Source organism: Marmota flaviventris, chromosome 3 (assembly GCF_047511675.1).
Source record: "Marmota flaviventris isolate mMarFla1 chromosome 3, mMarFla1.hap1, whole genome shotgun sequence".
Classification (NCBI taxonomy): domain Eukaryota; kingdom Metazoa; phylum Chordata; class Mammalia; order Rodentia; family Sciuridae; genus Marmota; species Marmota flaviventris.
In genome coordinates, this window is record NC_092500.1 from 162481496 (window position 1) to 162495159 (window position 13664).

General features: G+C 38.2%; 1 protein-coding gene across 3 annotated transcripts in view; it reads right to left on the bottom strand.

Annotated features, from left to right (window-relative positions):
- Window positions 1-13664, bottom strand: part of Psd3 (pleckstrin and Sec7 domain containing 3) — a 468534-nt gene that overhangs the window by 225859 nt on the left and 229011 nt on the right. For 2 of the 3 annotated variants that reach the window (XM_071610547.1, XM_071610548.1), the window contains exons 5-7: window positions 3009-3203; window positions 2828-2908; window positions 651-763 (exon numbers count right to left, since the gene is read on the bottom strand). In XM_071610547.1, the coding sequence (XP_071466648.1) occupies window positions 651-763; window positions 2828-2908; window positions 3009-3203 (389 nt within the window). Of the gene's footprint in view, window positions 1-650; window positions 764-2827; window positions 2909-3008; window positions 3204-13664 lie in introns of those variants that run through there. The other variant, XM_071610549.1, reaches the window with a different exon arrangement.

Below are 13664 nucleotides of genomic sequence, written 5' to 3' on the forward strand. Positions count from 1 at the left end.
AGGGAGGCAAACAACAATTTAAATATACTTTGTAATAAACAATACAACGAATAAACTCATACTTCATCAAAATTATAAAGTTGGTGGTCAGTGTTTATATAATCAATATGAAAGAGAAGCACCAGAGATACACCACAACTTTTTCAGTCAACTTTATAAGTTGTTTCCAAAACTAATCACATGTGTGTTTTCATCAAGAAGTGTAGAGCTCAGGGGTATGAGAAGAAAAAATAAGAAAACTGGCATTTATTACGTGTGTTTTCTATGTAAAATCTCAAATGACAAAGCTGAGCAATGTGAAGACAGTATCCTGTCACACTGCGGACTGGAAAATAGGGTTAAAAAAAGAGGAAAGAATATCATGTTGCTTTTAAGAAAAATAAATGTAATATGAGAAAATAAGAAAGTAGGAAAGATAGTAGGAAATAAACTAATATGATTTTGATTTGATATTAAATATGATTAAAAAATAGACTAAAAGGAAGTAAATTAGTGTTCATATTATTTGTTTCCCTAGATGGATCTACTTAGGTGATCTTCCATTTACTTCTGTATAATTTCCTTTATGTCTACATTAAAATGTAATTTTCCTACTAAGGAAAATAACACCATCATTATAAAAGTAAATTCAAGGATTTCCAACAGATTACCTTGTGAAGCAATTGTATTTGGGTTACAAGAGAAATATCTATTGGAGAAGTGTATTAAAACTCTTTCTCGTTCTTGAGTTTCTCCCACAAGAGAAAAGGCTTTAAAAAAATACCTAAAAAAAAAAAAAAAAAAAATGAGAAAAAAACTTTAGAAAATTTACCTAATTTTTATATTAATTTATATTAACAGAGAAATATTATAATATTATAGTTATTATAATATCAATATATTATAGGAATTATACTTATTTCCACAAATCTCTTATCAGATGATAATTCAATATAAATTTGCATTCATATTTATAGTCCACAACATGTCAATATAAAAAGTGACAGGGTAATAACAAGGTAGCCAATACATCAAATAAGCCTGGAGAAGGTGGGTAATTTCCCCCATTATGACTGCCAAGTAGCCAGTTGTAAAACATCAGATAAAACAGGACTCAATGCACAATCATACAGGCTATGTTTTAAAACTCTGCATATATCAGTGTTCTTTTGTCATTATACACATGACTGTCATCTCCACTAACTCACCACTTTAATTACAATTACATTGCTTGTATACAGGCGATTTGTTAATTTTGGCCATCCTCACATTTTACTAATTTGATATGAGGAGGAAACTGGGAAATAAAACCTTGATTTATTCTTTAAATAAGGATAATCTAAACCAGTTAACTATGATTTATTATTACAGATTAATCCTTCATGACAATGTAGATATATTACCCTATATGAGGATGAGAAATCCTTTAAAATGTTCCAAAGAATCCATTGTAAAAAATCATAATGAACCTTATTTCTATGAAAAGTTTGCCTTCTTTTCTATTAGAAATTTACAGTTTGCAAATATGAAGTATGCTGATCACGTGAACTTTTCATTTTTTTTTTTGAACATGTCACATCAGAACACAAAGCCATATACAGACCTTCCTCCACTCCCCACTGTTCATTAGAAAACCTACAAGGACCTTTGAGATTCATGGAAAAACCCAATCGATAATCCAGTCCCCGTTTCACCTCACAGGCCTCAGCTTCCCGATTCCTGAAATCATTAGGTATCTTGGAACTTTTCTAGGCCCTGGTATTTTATAAATAGTTTATAAGATTAAATCTTGGTGAGTTTTAACCTTCACTATCTCATAAAAACCTGCAGTACAATGTGATGTTAAGTGAGAATCATTGTGTTCGTTGACACCTTCAGTTGAAAAGGTCAGAAAAAGTAAATATTGTTAAACACAATTTTACAAGTACTTTCTGCCAATTATGTTTATGTTTCTATTTAAGAGCTTATTCCAAAATGTCATCTTAAAAGACTATCTGAATATTATAAGCAAATAAATGCTTAGGGAAAAAATTCTGTAATTCTACAATCTGTAAACTTTCGTTTTTTTAAACTGATCATTCAAAAATCAAATTCCCTATTCAAAATAATTGAATATAAAATAATTGCAAGCAGGTTCTCAAAGAGCTATCTGCATACCTATGTTCGCAGCAACATCATTCACAATAGATAAAATGTAGAAAACAACCCACGTTTCTATTTGATGAATAAGTGGATATAATGGATTCTTACTCAACCTTCACAAGGAATGTTACAACAGAGAAACCTTGAGGCCATTATGCCAAGTAAAATCAAACAGTTACAAAAAGGCAAACCCTGAAGATTCCACTTATATGATAAAATCAGAGTAGCTGAAATCAGAGACAGGAAGTAGAACAGTGGTTTCTAGGGATGGGGGAATAGAGAAATGCAGTTATCGTTTAATACGTGTGGAGTTTCAGCTTTACAAGATGTAAAGAGTCATAAAGACATACAGTCACACGACGTTGTACATTTACTACCATGGACCGTATGCTTAAAAATTGTTAAGATGGTAAATTTTGTCATGTGCAATTAACTGCAATTTTTAAAAATTCAAGAAGAATCTCCCCTCCTCCCCAGATTTGCTTTACCACCATTCTTTACCGTATCATTTGGACTTGGGCTTATAACTAGATGCAGAATATCAGTTCTTGCATTATCTCACATAAACATTTTTCTTAATCTGTTTCATTTAGTTTCTATAATAGAATCTAAGTTCCCAAAATTAGAGTGTTAAAAAAGTAAATAACCACACGACTTTCTAAGAATTTATTTTTGAGGCAAGAATAGAAGTGATGTTTAAGCATACCTGAGAGACTGATCTAGGGTCATTCCTGTAAAATCAAAAAACTTCAGATATTCTTCTGCAACTAGTTTGCTAAATTCATTGCTATAAGAAAACAGAATAGAATTGGTTAGTGAAATGCAAACTATTAAAATACACACACACACACGATCAACTGAGACACCAGCCTTGGGCCAGAACGTACTTCTTGCCGAGGTGTTTTGCGACATCCGACCTTTTGAATCTGTCTAGTTGATAAAGGCGTTTGGCTAGTCGTTTGGCTGCTTCCAAGTTGCTGCTGGTACCGTTACTGAGACTTTCCGCAGACTCCTTTTCCAGGATTTCTGTGCTCCCCATTTCAGAATTAGCCACTAGTCGTGTTGATTTCAACCCAGCATTGCTATAAAATTTGATTTAAAAAAAAAAGGAAAAGAATTTTTCTTATTGGCCAAAAAAAGGAGAAATATCTGTTAAATTAAAATATTGAAAAACCAACCAAATAAAAACTATTTTTAAAATGGTTATTTTGTTTAAATATTCATATAAACATTTTCCACTGCTCTATTTCAAAAGACTAAGAAGTGATTGCCTAAACTCTAGATGAGAGGTTTTTAAAACTTTTGTCTCAGGACCTTTACATTTTTTAAGAATTGGGGCTGCAGGTTATAGTTTGGAGGTAGAACATTTGACTAGCATGTACATGAGGCTCTGAGTTCAATCTCCAGTATCACAAAAACACATTTTTCAAAGACTCCAACCAAGCTTCTGCTTATGTTGATCATGTCTACTGAGATGTAGCATATTGATAATGAGAGCAAAAAATATTAATTCCTTTAAAGTAAATAAATGCACTTCATGTAATATATATTTCATTTTATATAGCTATTTTCCCAAAAAACAAAACTTAATGAGACAAAGGTTTAGTGGTTTTCATTTTTTACAAATTTAATGGTTGGCTTATTAGAGGAAAATTGAATTCCCAGAGTCATTTCTATGTTCAATTTGTTAACATATTATTTTGATTAATGTATATTAAGAAAGTCTAACCTCAGAGACATTTAGGCAAACTAATAAGTAGTTTAATATTCTTTTATATTTGACATCAAAATAACACAAATGGAAGTTTCTTGAAAGTTTGCTGCAATCTAGAAATCAGTGTACTTTTTACCCTCTTACATTAAAATCTTCAGAAAAGTCTTCTAAGTTTTGGGAAGTTCTCAAAGTTTTGATCAGAGAATATACGTTTTCCAGAATTTAAAGTTTTGATCAAAAGCTTAAATTCAATCATTGGCTCCAAATAATATTGTCAGTTATTTTCCTTAAGTGATAGGCTTGTAATCAACAGTTTGCCATTGTTGCAAGGCAAAATGACATTCCCTGAGGACAAGCAGAAGTTTACAGCCCCAACTCAAATGACAAGAGTGCTTCTCCTGAAGACAAGGGTCAGAAGCACACATGGTTTGGTCCCATTTGCTCATAGGTAAAATTAAAACAACGTAAATTCAGATTTCAAAATGTAATAAAATTAATTTGAGGTGGCTCCACCAAGGACATTTTAAAATGAACTGGCCTTTTTACTTTGAGAGCCTGGCAATGAAGAATATGACAACAACTAGAACAGTCTGGTGCCACGGCCTTGATTTCTATTTTGATGCCCACCACTGCTGTCACACAGTACAGCAACAACACAGTGAAAAGGAAAACACTGTGGTAGCAGTCGATGTAAGTTTTGTTTTCATCCTCACACAACTCCTGAAAGAAGCCAGCTCCACAGGCCACATTTTGAGAACCTCTGACTGGAGTCACAAACCACAGCTTGGGCTTTCTGAAGAGGGTTACCTCATGGACTCTAAACCAATGAGCACAGAGTCCATTTCCAAATGTTCATTTTCACCTGATCACAGTCATGTTCATAAAATGCTGATTAAATGGCCTTGCAGCACAAATTACCACAGACTCTAAATCAGGGAGTCCAAAGTTTCCACAACAAACCAGACAGCAAATATTTAAGACATGCAGGCTATCTCAGGTCCCCATCTCACACAACCTTTAGAGACTTAAAGCCATTCCCAGCTGGTGTGAACTGGGCCCATGCACAGTAGCCTGCAAGCCCTTGCTCTATCCCACTGTCTTTAACCTGCCCCACTCTGCAAATACCTTTTACTGTGAACTAGGGCACTCTGAAGGGGGTGAGCGATGTTGATAAAAGTCATTACATCATCATAATTGTTACAAGGTTAAAAATTTTTTTATTAAACAGTACTGTTAAATGGGTATGGTTTCTTTTCAGGGTGAGAAAATACCCTTACCATGGCCTAAGGGTGACATTAAATAATTCTGTATATATTAAAAACACTGAATTTTATACTTTAAAAAAATCACTATAGTATTAGAGCTTTGACACAATTTTTTTTTTAATTTGAACTTCATAGGTTTTAAACTCACAGCATGCAAGGATGAAAATCACTACAGCAAGAAAACATTTTTAAGTAGAGCAGGTCAATCTCTATCTTGTCACATATTCTACTCAATTTACAATTTCCCATTTTCCACTGCTCTTCCAACAGGGTGGTCTGGCAGATTTGCTGTCACTGAACAGAGCAAGGCTACTGCACACCAGTTGGGCAGAGCCCATAAATATTCCCAACCACACCAATTTGAAGGGGCTGACTGTCCCCAACAATGTCTCTCCAAGTACACCTTGCACTTCATCAGTGAGAACCTGCCAGCTGCCCTTGCAAGGGGCTGTGATTTGGGGAAAAGAGGAGCAGGATATCCCAGATTGCCTTTCAGTTAGATATAACTATGTGAAAATTCTGTTCAATACACTTGTCAACTCATATATTCACCACTGAGATCACAGAAGAAGCTCAGAGTACAAAATGGAGGTCTATCCAACCCATGCTATCTTATTTTACTGCAAATACTAATAATACTTTTTAAAATCTACGTCAAATACTAAACCATAGTCAATTCCAAAACAACTAGCATACAAGAACTGACCCAGACCAATCAAGACATATTGTAACCCCCTTAAACATTAAGTCACTTTAATTTTCCAACAGAAAATACTTCAATTACAATGAAGTGCCTAATTGTGCTGAAGTCTTCATGAGAAAGCATGTAAATTGTTTTCATCCAGAATCTACCCCTGTAAAGTTTAAAAATCAGCCAGTTTTGTGAAAAACTAAATATTTAATTACATACAGCATATCTGTAACAAGTAAACTTAACAGGAGAAGTTTCATGTAAAGGACATCATCACAAATTGCCCTTTTCCTTCTTTTTACACCAAGAATTATATCAGTTATAATCAAGTCCCTTGTTTTTAAGATTAAATATATATCTAACCCAGGAGTTGTTTCCACTTAATCCTTTTCTCTCTATAATGGCTCTCTTGTAGTAAAAAACAAATGTCAAAGAACGAACTTTCTTCACAGTGAAACTGCCACTTATTGCTCATTTCTTAGGGCAAGTTCATGGCATACATTCAGCCACTCCATAAAAGCAACATAATCACACCAGATATATAGTAATGGACTGATTTTGTCCAAACACAAGAAGTTGATCCTAATTAGCATATATGAAGAATTTACTCCTCAAATCCATGCCTATTTCTCATCTATCTCATCCTATATATTTGCCTCTTCCTTCTACTAGCTTGCCCAGCGCAGTTAATTTCACTTTTTCTCACATGCACCAGAGGATGTGATTTTTAAAATCCATGTGCATGAAATATCTCTGGATCTTTAGAAAATCTTCAGCAAGAAAGAGAAGATAAAGAACAAAGTGAGGGCAAATGATTCCATCCCTAGATGATTTCATTCTCTCCTATTTCACAACTCATGATGCTATTAGAACAAAACAGAAAATGCTCCTCTCAAACCAACACCTGGCAGTGTGGGAGCCTACAAACTCACCAGCAGCAACATAGAAACCACCGAATAGCCATCACAGCCCCTAGGGTGCGTCGAGGCCATACTTCCTCTCCTAGGCCACTTCCCAGAACTCGGGTCCCAGGACTCCAGGGTCTGTATCTACCCAGCCTTCCAAGGCCCCGGCTCCCTGTGAGGTCATGTTACTATGACCTCATATTCTCAGCAGAGTGTTTACTGTTGGGGTTTCTGTAATGTTTTTACAGCCTCAATAAAAAACAGAATCTAGAACACAAGAGCCAGTGTCTATCAAGGGAATGAAAAACAATGCAGCTCAGCCCTGTGCACACTTGATAAAGCGACTGGATGACCCCTCTCGTAGGGGACAACACCCCCTTCTGTTCCCCTGAATACACAAGACACTGTCCCTCTAGTCTGCTGAGTATTATTAGATGCTTTTAGTTTAGATGCCCCCTTCTTTACTATAGTTCAATTTTATTTCCCCTATTTTTTGTATTTATCAAATAAATTCTCATAAAGTGTCATCCCTATCATCACTAAGCAAAGAAAGAATTTTCCCCCAAATTCTCCTTGTGTTCTAGGAAATGCTCTAGTGGAGCCTGGACTTCATACTTCCAAGTAAAAGTGGTGACGCTCATCCAAACACTCCATCATCAAATGGGGGTCAGATTGGGAGTCTGATCATGAGGCTTCCTCCTTAAAGACCTCTTTATCATATCAGATTACCACAGTTTCTAGATAAATACCCAGTTATTTGAATTTCAGAGAAGCAAAAAAGAGTGCTCAACAACAAATACTGCATGAAATACATTTATGCTAAAAAGTTATTCACCATTTATCTGAAATTCAAGTTTAACTGAGCATCCTACATTTTAATCTGGCAACCTTATCTCCTGAAATATTTGTTCTAAATGTAAAGAATGTCAATGAAGGTGTTCCCTGTAGACGGGTATCCTGTTTCACCGATTCCTTCAGTGTTTGTTCTGACTTGCTTCTGCGAAACATTTTGTACCTCTAGTCTTTTTCCACGGTACTGGTGCCTATAATCTACCGATCCTTCTCTAACGTCCTCTTGCATATAAAAGGAAACCTCTCTTTTCTTGGCATTTTCACTTCTCCCAGGCTGCCTACTGCCACCATAAATGTGATGATATACCAACTTCACCAAACTCCTGCTCAATATAAAACTTCGTACTCTGCGGCACATTATAAGGTCCTATTAAAGCAGACCCCAATTTCTCTTATATTCATCCTCCGCCATTCCACTCAGGCTTGGGCCAGAGAATCACAAGCTGTTCACATGAGTCTTCCCCATGCTATTCCTTCTGCTGCTCTCAACACCCCACCACCACAGCAAACTGTGCAAACCCTCACTGACCGTCCAGAGCCCAGAGGTCAACAGTTTAAAGACCCACACTGCAGCCAGCACCTTTATTATAGTACTGCCTTTTAAAAACTCGATCTCCCTCACCTGCCTTGGATTCCAGTTTGCATCTATACCACAAGAACAGGGTGAAGTTATTCACCTACCTGTTATAAGAATGCAAGAGCAGAGCATTCTGAGCCCTACTTCCTCCATCCTCCTCTAAAGCATTGCTATCAATGACACATGGCACCAACTTTCTAATTATGAGTAACCCTAGAACATTCTGGATAAACTGATAGTAGTTGATCACAAAAGGCATGTCTTAGTTCCTTCTTTGAACTTTTTTTATTCTTTAATTTTTTATATAATTGTGGTAATAAAACTGCAACAGAAAAAACTAGGTTCATATATCAAAGCTATCTCTAGCCTGCATTTATAAAGTGCACCCTGAGAATTGTACATAGAAAACAATAGTCACCTTCAATTTTATACACAAGCAGGCAAGGGCAAAGGGCAGGTCAGGAGAATCCCAAATGATGTGTAGAAATGACTTCAGCTGTAAGTACAACGACAAGACAAGGGAGCAGTGTGACTGCTTTGCTGTTCTTCAGGTCGGAGACAGGGACACAGAGCCCCAGAACCAACAGACAAGAAAGCCAGCCTGAAGCCATCATCCTGTCGGCTGGAATGAAGTCAGTGAAGGAGAATTCCACGTAAGTGAGATACACATACACAGAACCCTGTAGAAGGGGAATCCTGTTGACCATTAGCATCTATGGCTTTCACCTCCCAGACCCTGCAGAGAAGTGAAATGTAAATGAGGAACTAGTCAAAACCACCACGGCACCTTCAGGGTGCCACTCACCTAAAGGCTCTAGCACAGCTTCAGCATGTCCTGTGCACCAGCCGCCAGATAAGATGGTCCCTAGGGTGCACTTCACAGTCATACAAGTCAGCAGCATGTTCCATTTTATAGATAGGGGAACTGAGGCCAGAAACTCGCCATGGAGAGTGGGACTGGGCTGCAGAACCCAAGTCTTCACATGCCCCCTACTGGTCATTCTGCTGCTAGTCAGCTTCTGGGTGGCCTGTCTTTACTGACTGAACAAACGTTTACTAAATCACCTATGACATGAAGGCAATGTTTTAGGTGCTTGTGGTACTTCAACAAAACAGAATAAAAATGTTTTATAGCAGGGAAGCTAAAAACAAACAATAAGTAATAAATATGTTAGAAGGTAATATTTGCTATGAAAGGAAAACAGAACCAAGAGGGATCAGGAGTCCAGTTTAGGGATAGGGCAGGATACTTTTTAATACATATCCTCATTGAAAAGACAATGTTTCAGAAAGAGGCAGCTAGCCATGACAAGTGAAAAGCATTCCAGGCAGAGAGAACCACCGAGACAAGGTTCAAAGGCTCAGCACGCAGGCTGGGTGCAAACAAGCCAAGCCAGTGTGCCTGGGCCCAGGAACAGGAGAGTGTTCAGAAAGGGTTTGGGGAAGAGTATGTGTAGGGTGAAGGTTTCCACATCTTGTCAGTCCACAGAGCCAGTCTAGTGCTTTCTCATGACTCTCCAGGCAAATACCCAAGAGTTCCACTATTAACAGAATTAGAAGTATTTATAGATTACAGATTTACAGTCATACAGATGTATATACTACTTCATAGATTAATAGTATACATTTACTAAGTTATTTGGACTTAACAGCCATTTGAACAAAAGATGCATATAAATTGAAAGAATATATTTTTCTATATTACGTAACCACAATTACTTATCAATACATGTGTGAGTCTATTGGTGACCACACAACTTCTCACACCTTGGCTCAGACAGGAGACTGACATTCATTTTTTCACCACTTAATTTTATATCATGGCAACTAGTGAAAATTCAACTTCATAAAAATATGTGACCAAAATAAACAAGACACAATCTAATGCTGAAACAACCTCAGTCATGTGCTACACAATGATCTTGGTCAATGACAAGCTGCATCACATAGCTGGGTGTGCAGCAGGCTCTGCCGTCTCGGTTTGTTTAAGTACACACTGATGTTCATGCCACACAATCCCCAACAAGATGTTTCTTATAACACATCCCTGTGGTTAAGTGATGCCTGACTGTGCCTTGACTAGTCCTCAATACTACTTCAGTGGACTTTAGTAGATCTATTTCCCTTGAAAGTACAGACACCCTGTGAGTTCACTGCTAAGCCCAGATATGGCCACCCTTGGGAGCCACTTGGTGGTTCAAGGCCCTGGTACCACTATGAGGACTTTGGTTTTTATTCTGAGTAAAGTGGCTAATATCGAAGGCATCTGAGCAGATATTTAAGATTTAATTCATTTTTAAGTGTGATCCTTTTGTTGCCTTGAATAGACTGTAGACAATGGGCCGAAACCATTTGGGAGGCACTGCAATTCTCCAGGGAAGAGGTGACTAGGCAGTAGCAGTGGATGTGGCTCCAGGTAGGGTTGATAAGATGATTTGCTAACTAGTCCTGTTGTGAGGTGTGCAAGAACAGAAATTAATGTTTCAGGCTAAGCAACCTGAAGGGCAAAGCTGCCATCAACCAAGATGGAAAAGACCGAAGTCTGCACAGGTTTGGAGGACAAGCAGTTCAACTTCGACATGTTAACTTCAAGATATGCATCGGGTACCCAAATACATATGTAGCTATGTGAAGCTTTCAGAAGAGACATGTGCCAGGGCCTCACTACAGGGTCTCAGTCTGCCAACTGGGGAAGACCCTGGCTTCCTAAGGCCCAAGATGACTCTGGCATGATGTCAAGATTCTGAGTCACTCCTCTAACCCATAGATAACCGCTAGAGGTCTCAGGAGAGGGAAAGGTAATAATGTTCAGGCTGGGTTTTAACATTTCTGCTTGGAGCATGGAGGGAAAAATGCAGGGAGACAGAGGTGATGGTTTAAAAACCAGCTGGGAAAGGACACTGAAATAGTGTGGCCAAAACAAAAGACCCTGAAATGAAAGTTGGAGCAAATATAAAGGAAAAGCCTGCTTTGCAGAATATTTAGAAGATTCAAACATAAACACACACACACTCTCACACACACACACACACACGCAATTGAGATGTGTAGAGCTGTGTTCAGAGAGGGTAGAAGGCAATCTCTGACTTAGAACCTCAGTAGAGTGTGAGCCAAAAACCAAGAGGATAAACACTTAAGAAGAGGGGGGCTAGAGTGTGCCCACAAAGAGAAACAGGTGACAGAAGGAAAAACAACCGTTAGTCTGTTTCAAAGATAGGCTGAGGGCAAGGGGTGCACAGGTTATCCAAGCAGAGCCGACCGGCATCTGTTCCATCACACCTGCAGGAACTCAGCAGAGGCAAGGATTCAGTCCGCGCTGGGAGACAGAGTACCTAGCTATAGCATTGCACATGACTAAGGAACCTTGACATGTGCCAATACAGAAATGTGTCTAGCGCCATCTTCATTCTTCACAATTCACTTCACCAAAGGATGGGGTGGGCCTCCACTGGCTGGGAAAATTCCTGCATGTGAATGCCTGGTTTGCCAGAAAGTGACACCAATTAAGAAGATGCTAAACAGAAGTATCTTCTAAAGAGCTCTGGTTAGACTGTCACAGTTCAAATGCTGGCTCCACTGGTCCCCAGTGTGGGACCTTGGATAAGCTCATTATCCTATGAACCTCACTTTTCTTCAGGTATAAATTGGAAATAATAATCCCAACTTCACGAGGTGCTGTCGACGAGATTAAATGAAAAGATCCACGTAAATGCTGAGTGCAGTGTCTAGCAAGGAGAAAACAATAAGTGCCAGCTGCCAGCATGAATTTCCATCACTTCTACTCCTCACACCATCAAGACTGTGCTTGGTTATTTTGATCATCACGCGAAATAATACACCTGCCAGCGTTTTAGTAATTATAAACCACTACACAAATGCTAGTCGGCATTCAGCAGGAATTACTACTTTATTTACAAGGTCAATTGCTTCACACAAACTCATGTTTAGCCTTCTATATGCCCTAGAAGAGACTGCTACGTACTTATGGTTGAAAGCTGCTTATAAGAGTTGCTACTTCCCTATTTAGCACCATGGTCAAAATTCAGCCTTTGCCACTGAAGAACCTCCTTTGAGTCTCACCTGGAGGTCTTGGCCCCTCCCACTCCACATTTTTTAAACCTCTCATTTTCTCCTTCCACTCAGTGCTGCATTCAGTTTTCCAGAAGAGGGCACCAGTGTGCTAGGCAGTGGTGAAGAAACAAACTCACCAACTGAGCAAGACAGGCTGTGTTCGTCTCTGAGGCTCCGACTTCCAATAAATATTTGGATTGGACTTTTCAGCTTCCTAGAGGTGCATACTTCCCTGGGAGTGTGATCTGAATGATGCAGATTTTCAATTTTTTTTTTCCTTTTCCTATAGACTAAGTTGTACTCTTCTGAGCTCTCAAATGAGAACATTATTGGTGCAATATGATCAAGTCAACTTTAAAAAAAAATACTACAATAATTTGAAATGTATAATTTGCAAATTTACCCAATGTCTAGCTTGATAACTAAAAGGAAAAAAAAATGATGCGGAAATGTTTATATAGTCATTACTTGCACAGAAGCCTCTTTGTGCAGAGAGGAATCAGTGAATCCCAATTCCACTGGTAAGAAAGGGAGTATGAATCACTTGCAGTTTGACTGACTCTCCTGAAATATTCTTAAGATGTTATTGGTTATTCTCTTCTGTCCACATTTGTGTTGGCCTGAAGATGTCTTAGTACAACTCATCAGGCATCAGAAGCTGGGCAGCAGAAATACGAAGAGGCTAACAGAAAGGGTCCAGCACTGGCCAGCTAAGGAATCTAAGAACTTCAGCATAAAATATCTGCAATGGATCCTCCACAGGTAGGCAATCCTCACATGGATAATGGCCACAATTTTATTATTGCAAACAGTTTGTTAAATAGCATACCTATAGGAATCTGCCCTACTTCCTGTCTGGCGCAGGTAAACGCTGCACCTAAAGTTAGTCAGGATAGCTTTCTACTCTGCAAGAAGTGCCAAAGAAGTGGCCAAGTTCTAATTCAAGTTGAACTTTTTGTTGTGCATTTTTAAAATGTATTCTCAATCCCTGCTAGAAGTCTCAACTTAGAATCTTTCTTTTTAATGTAACTTTCTTGGAAATATAAACCTTTAAGGATAAACAACTAAAAATTAACATACTAAATATTAGTATCCTATCCCTAAATTAAACATTATACACACTCAAATATACACTTGTAAATGCACATTTATTTTGATCAAATAGCCCCCCTTTCTGGTTGGGATCCCAAATGGCATACTAGTCCACCCAGAGGATGCTAGAAGAGTGCTGCTCTTCTGTTGCCCCCACCCCCTTTCTCTCCTAATTCATATCTCCTAGGGTACAAATAACTTTCTGGTTATATATCATCTGATCTTAACCATCTCTATGGTGAATTCTACCCACTTGCAATTCTTATAATGTCCTTGCCATCCTGAACAGGCTCTGCTGCACTCCTTGGAGTGCTCAGAACTTCAGGTGTGCTCTGTAATGTCCCTTTCTGGCTGAAGCATCCCCTACACACTTGCA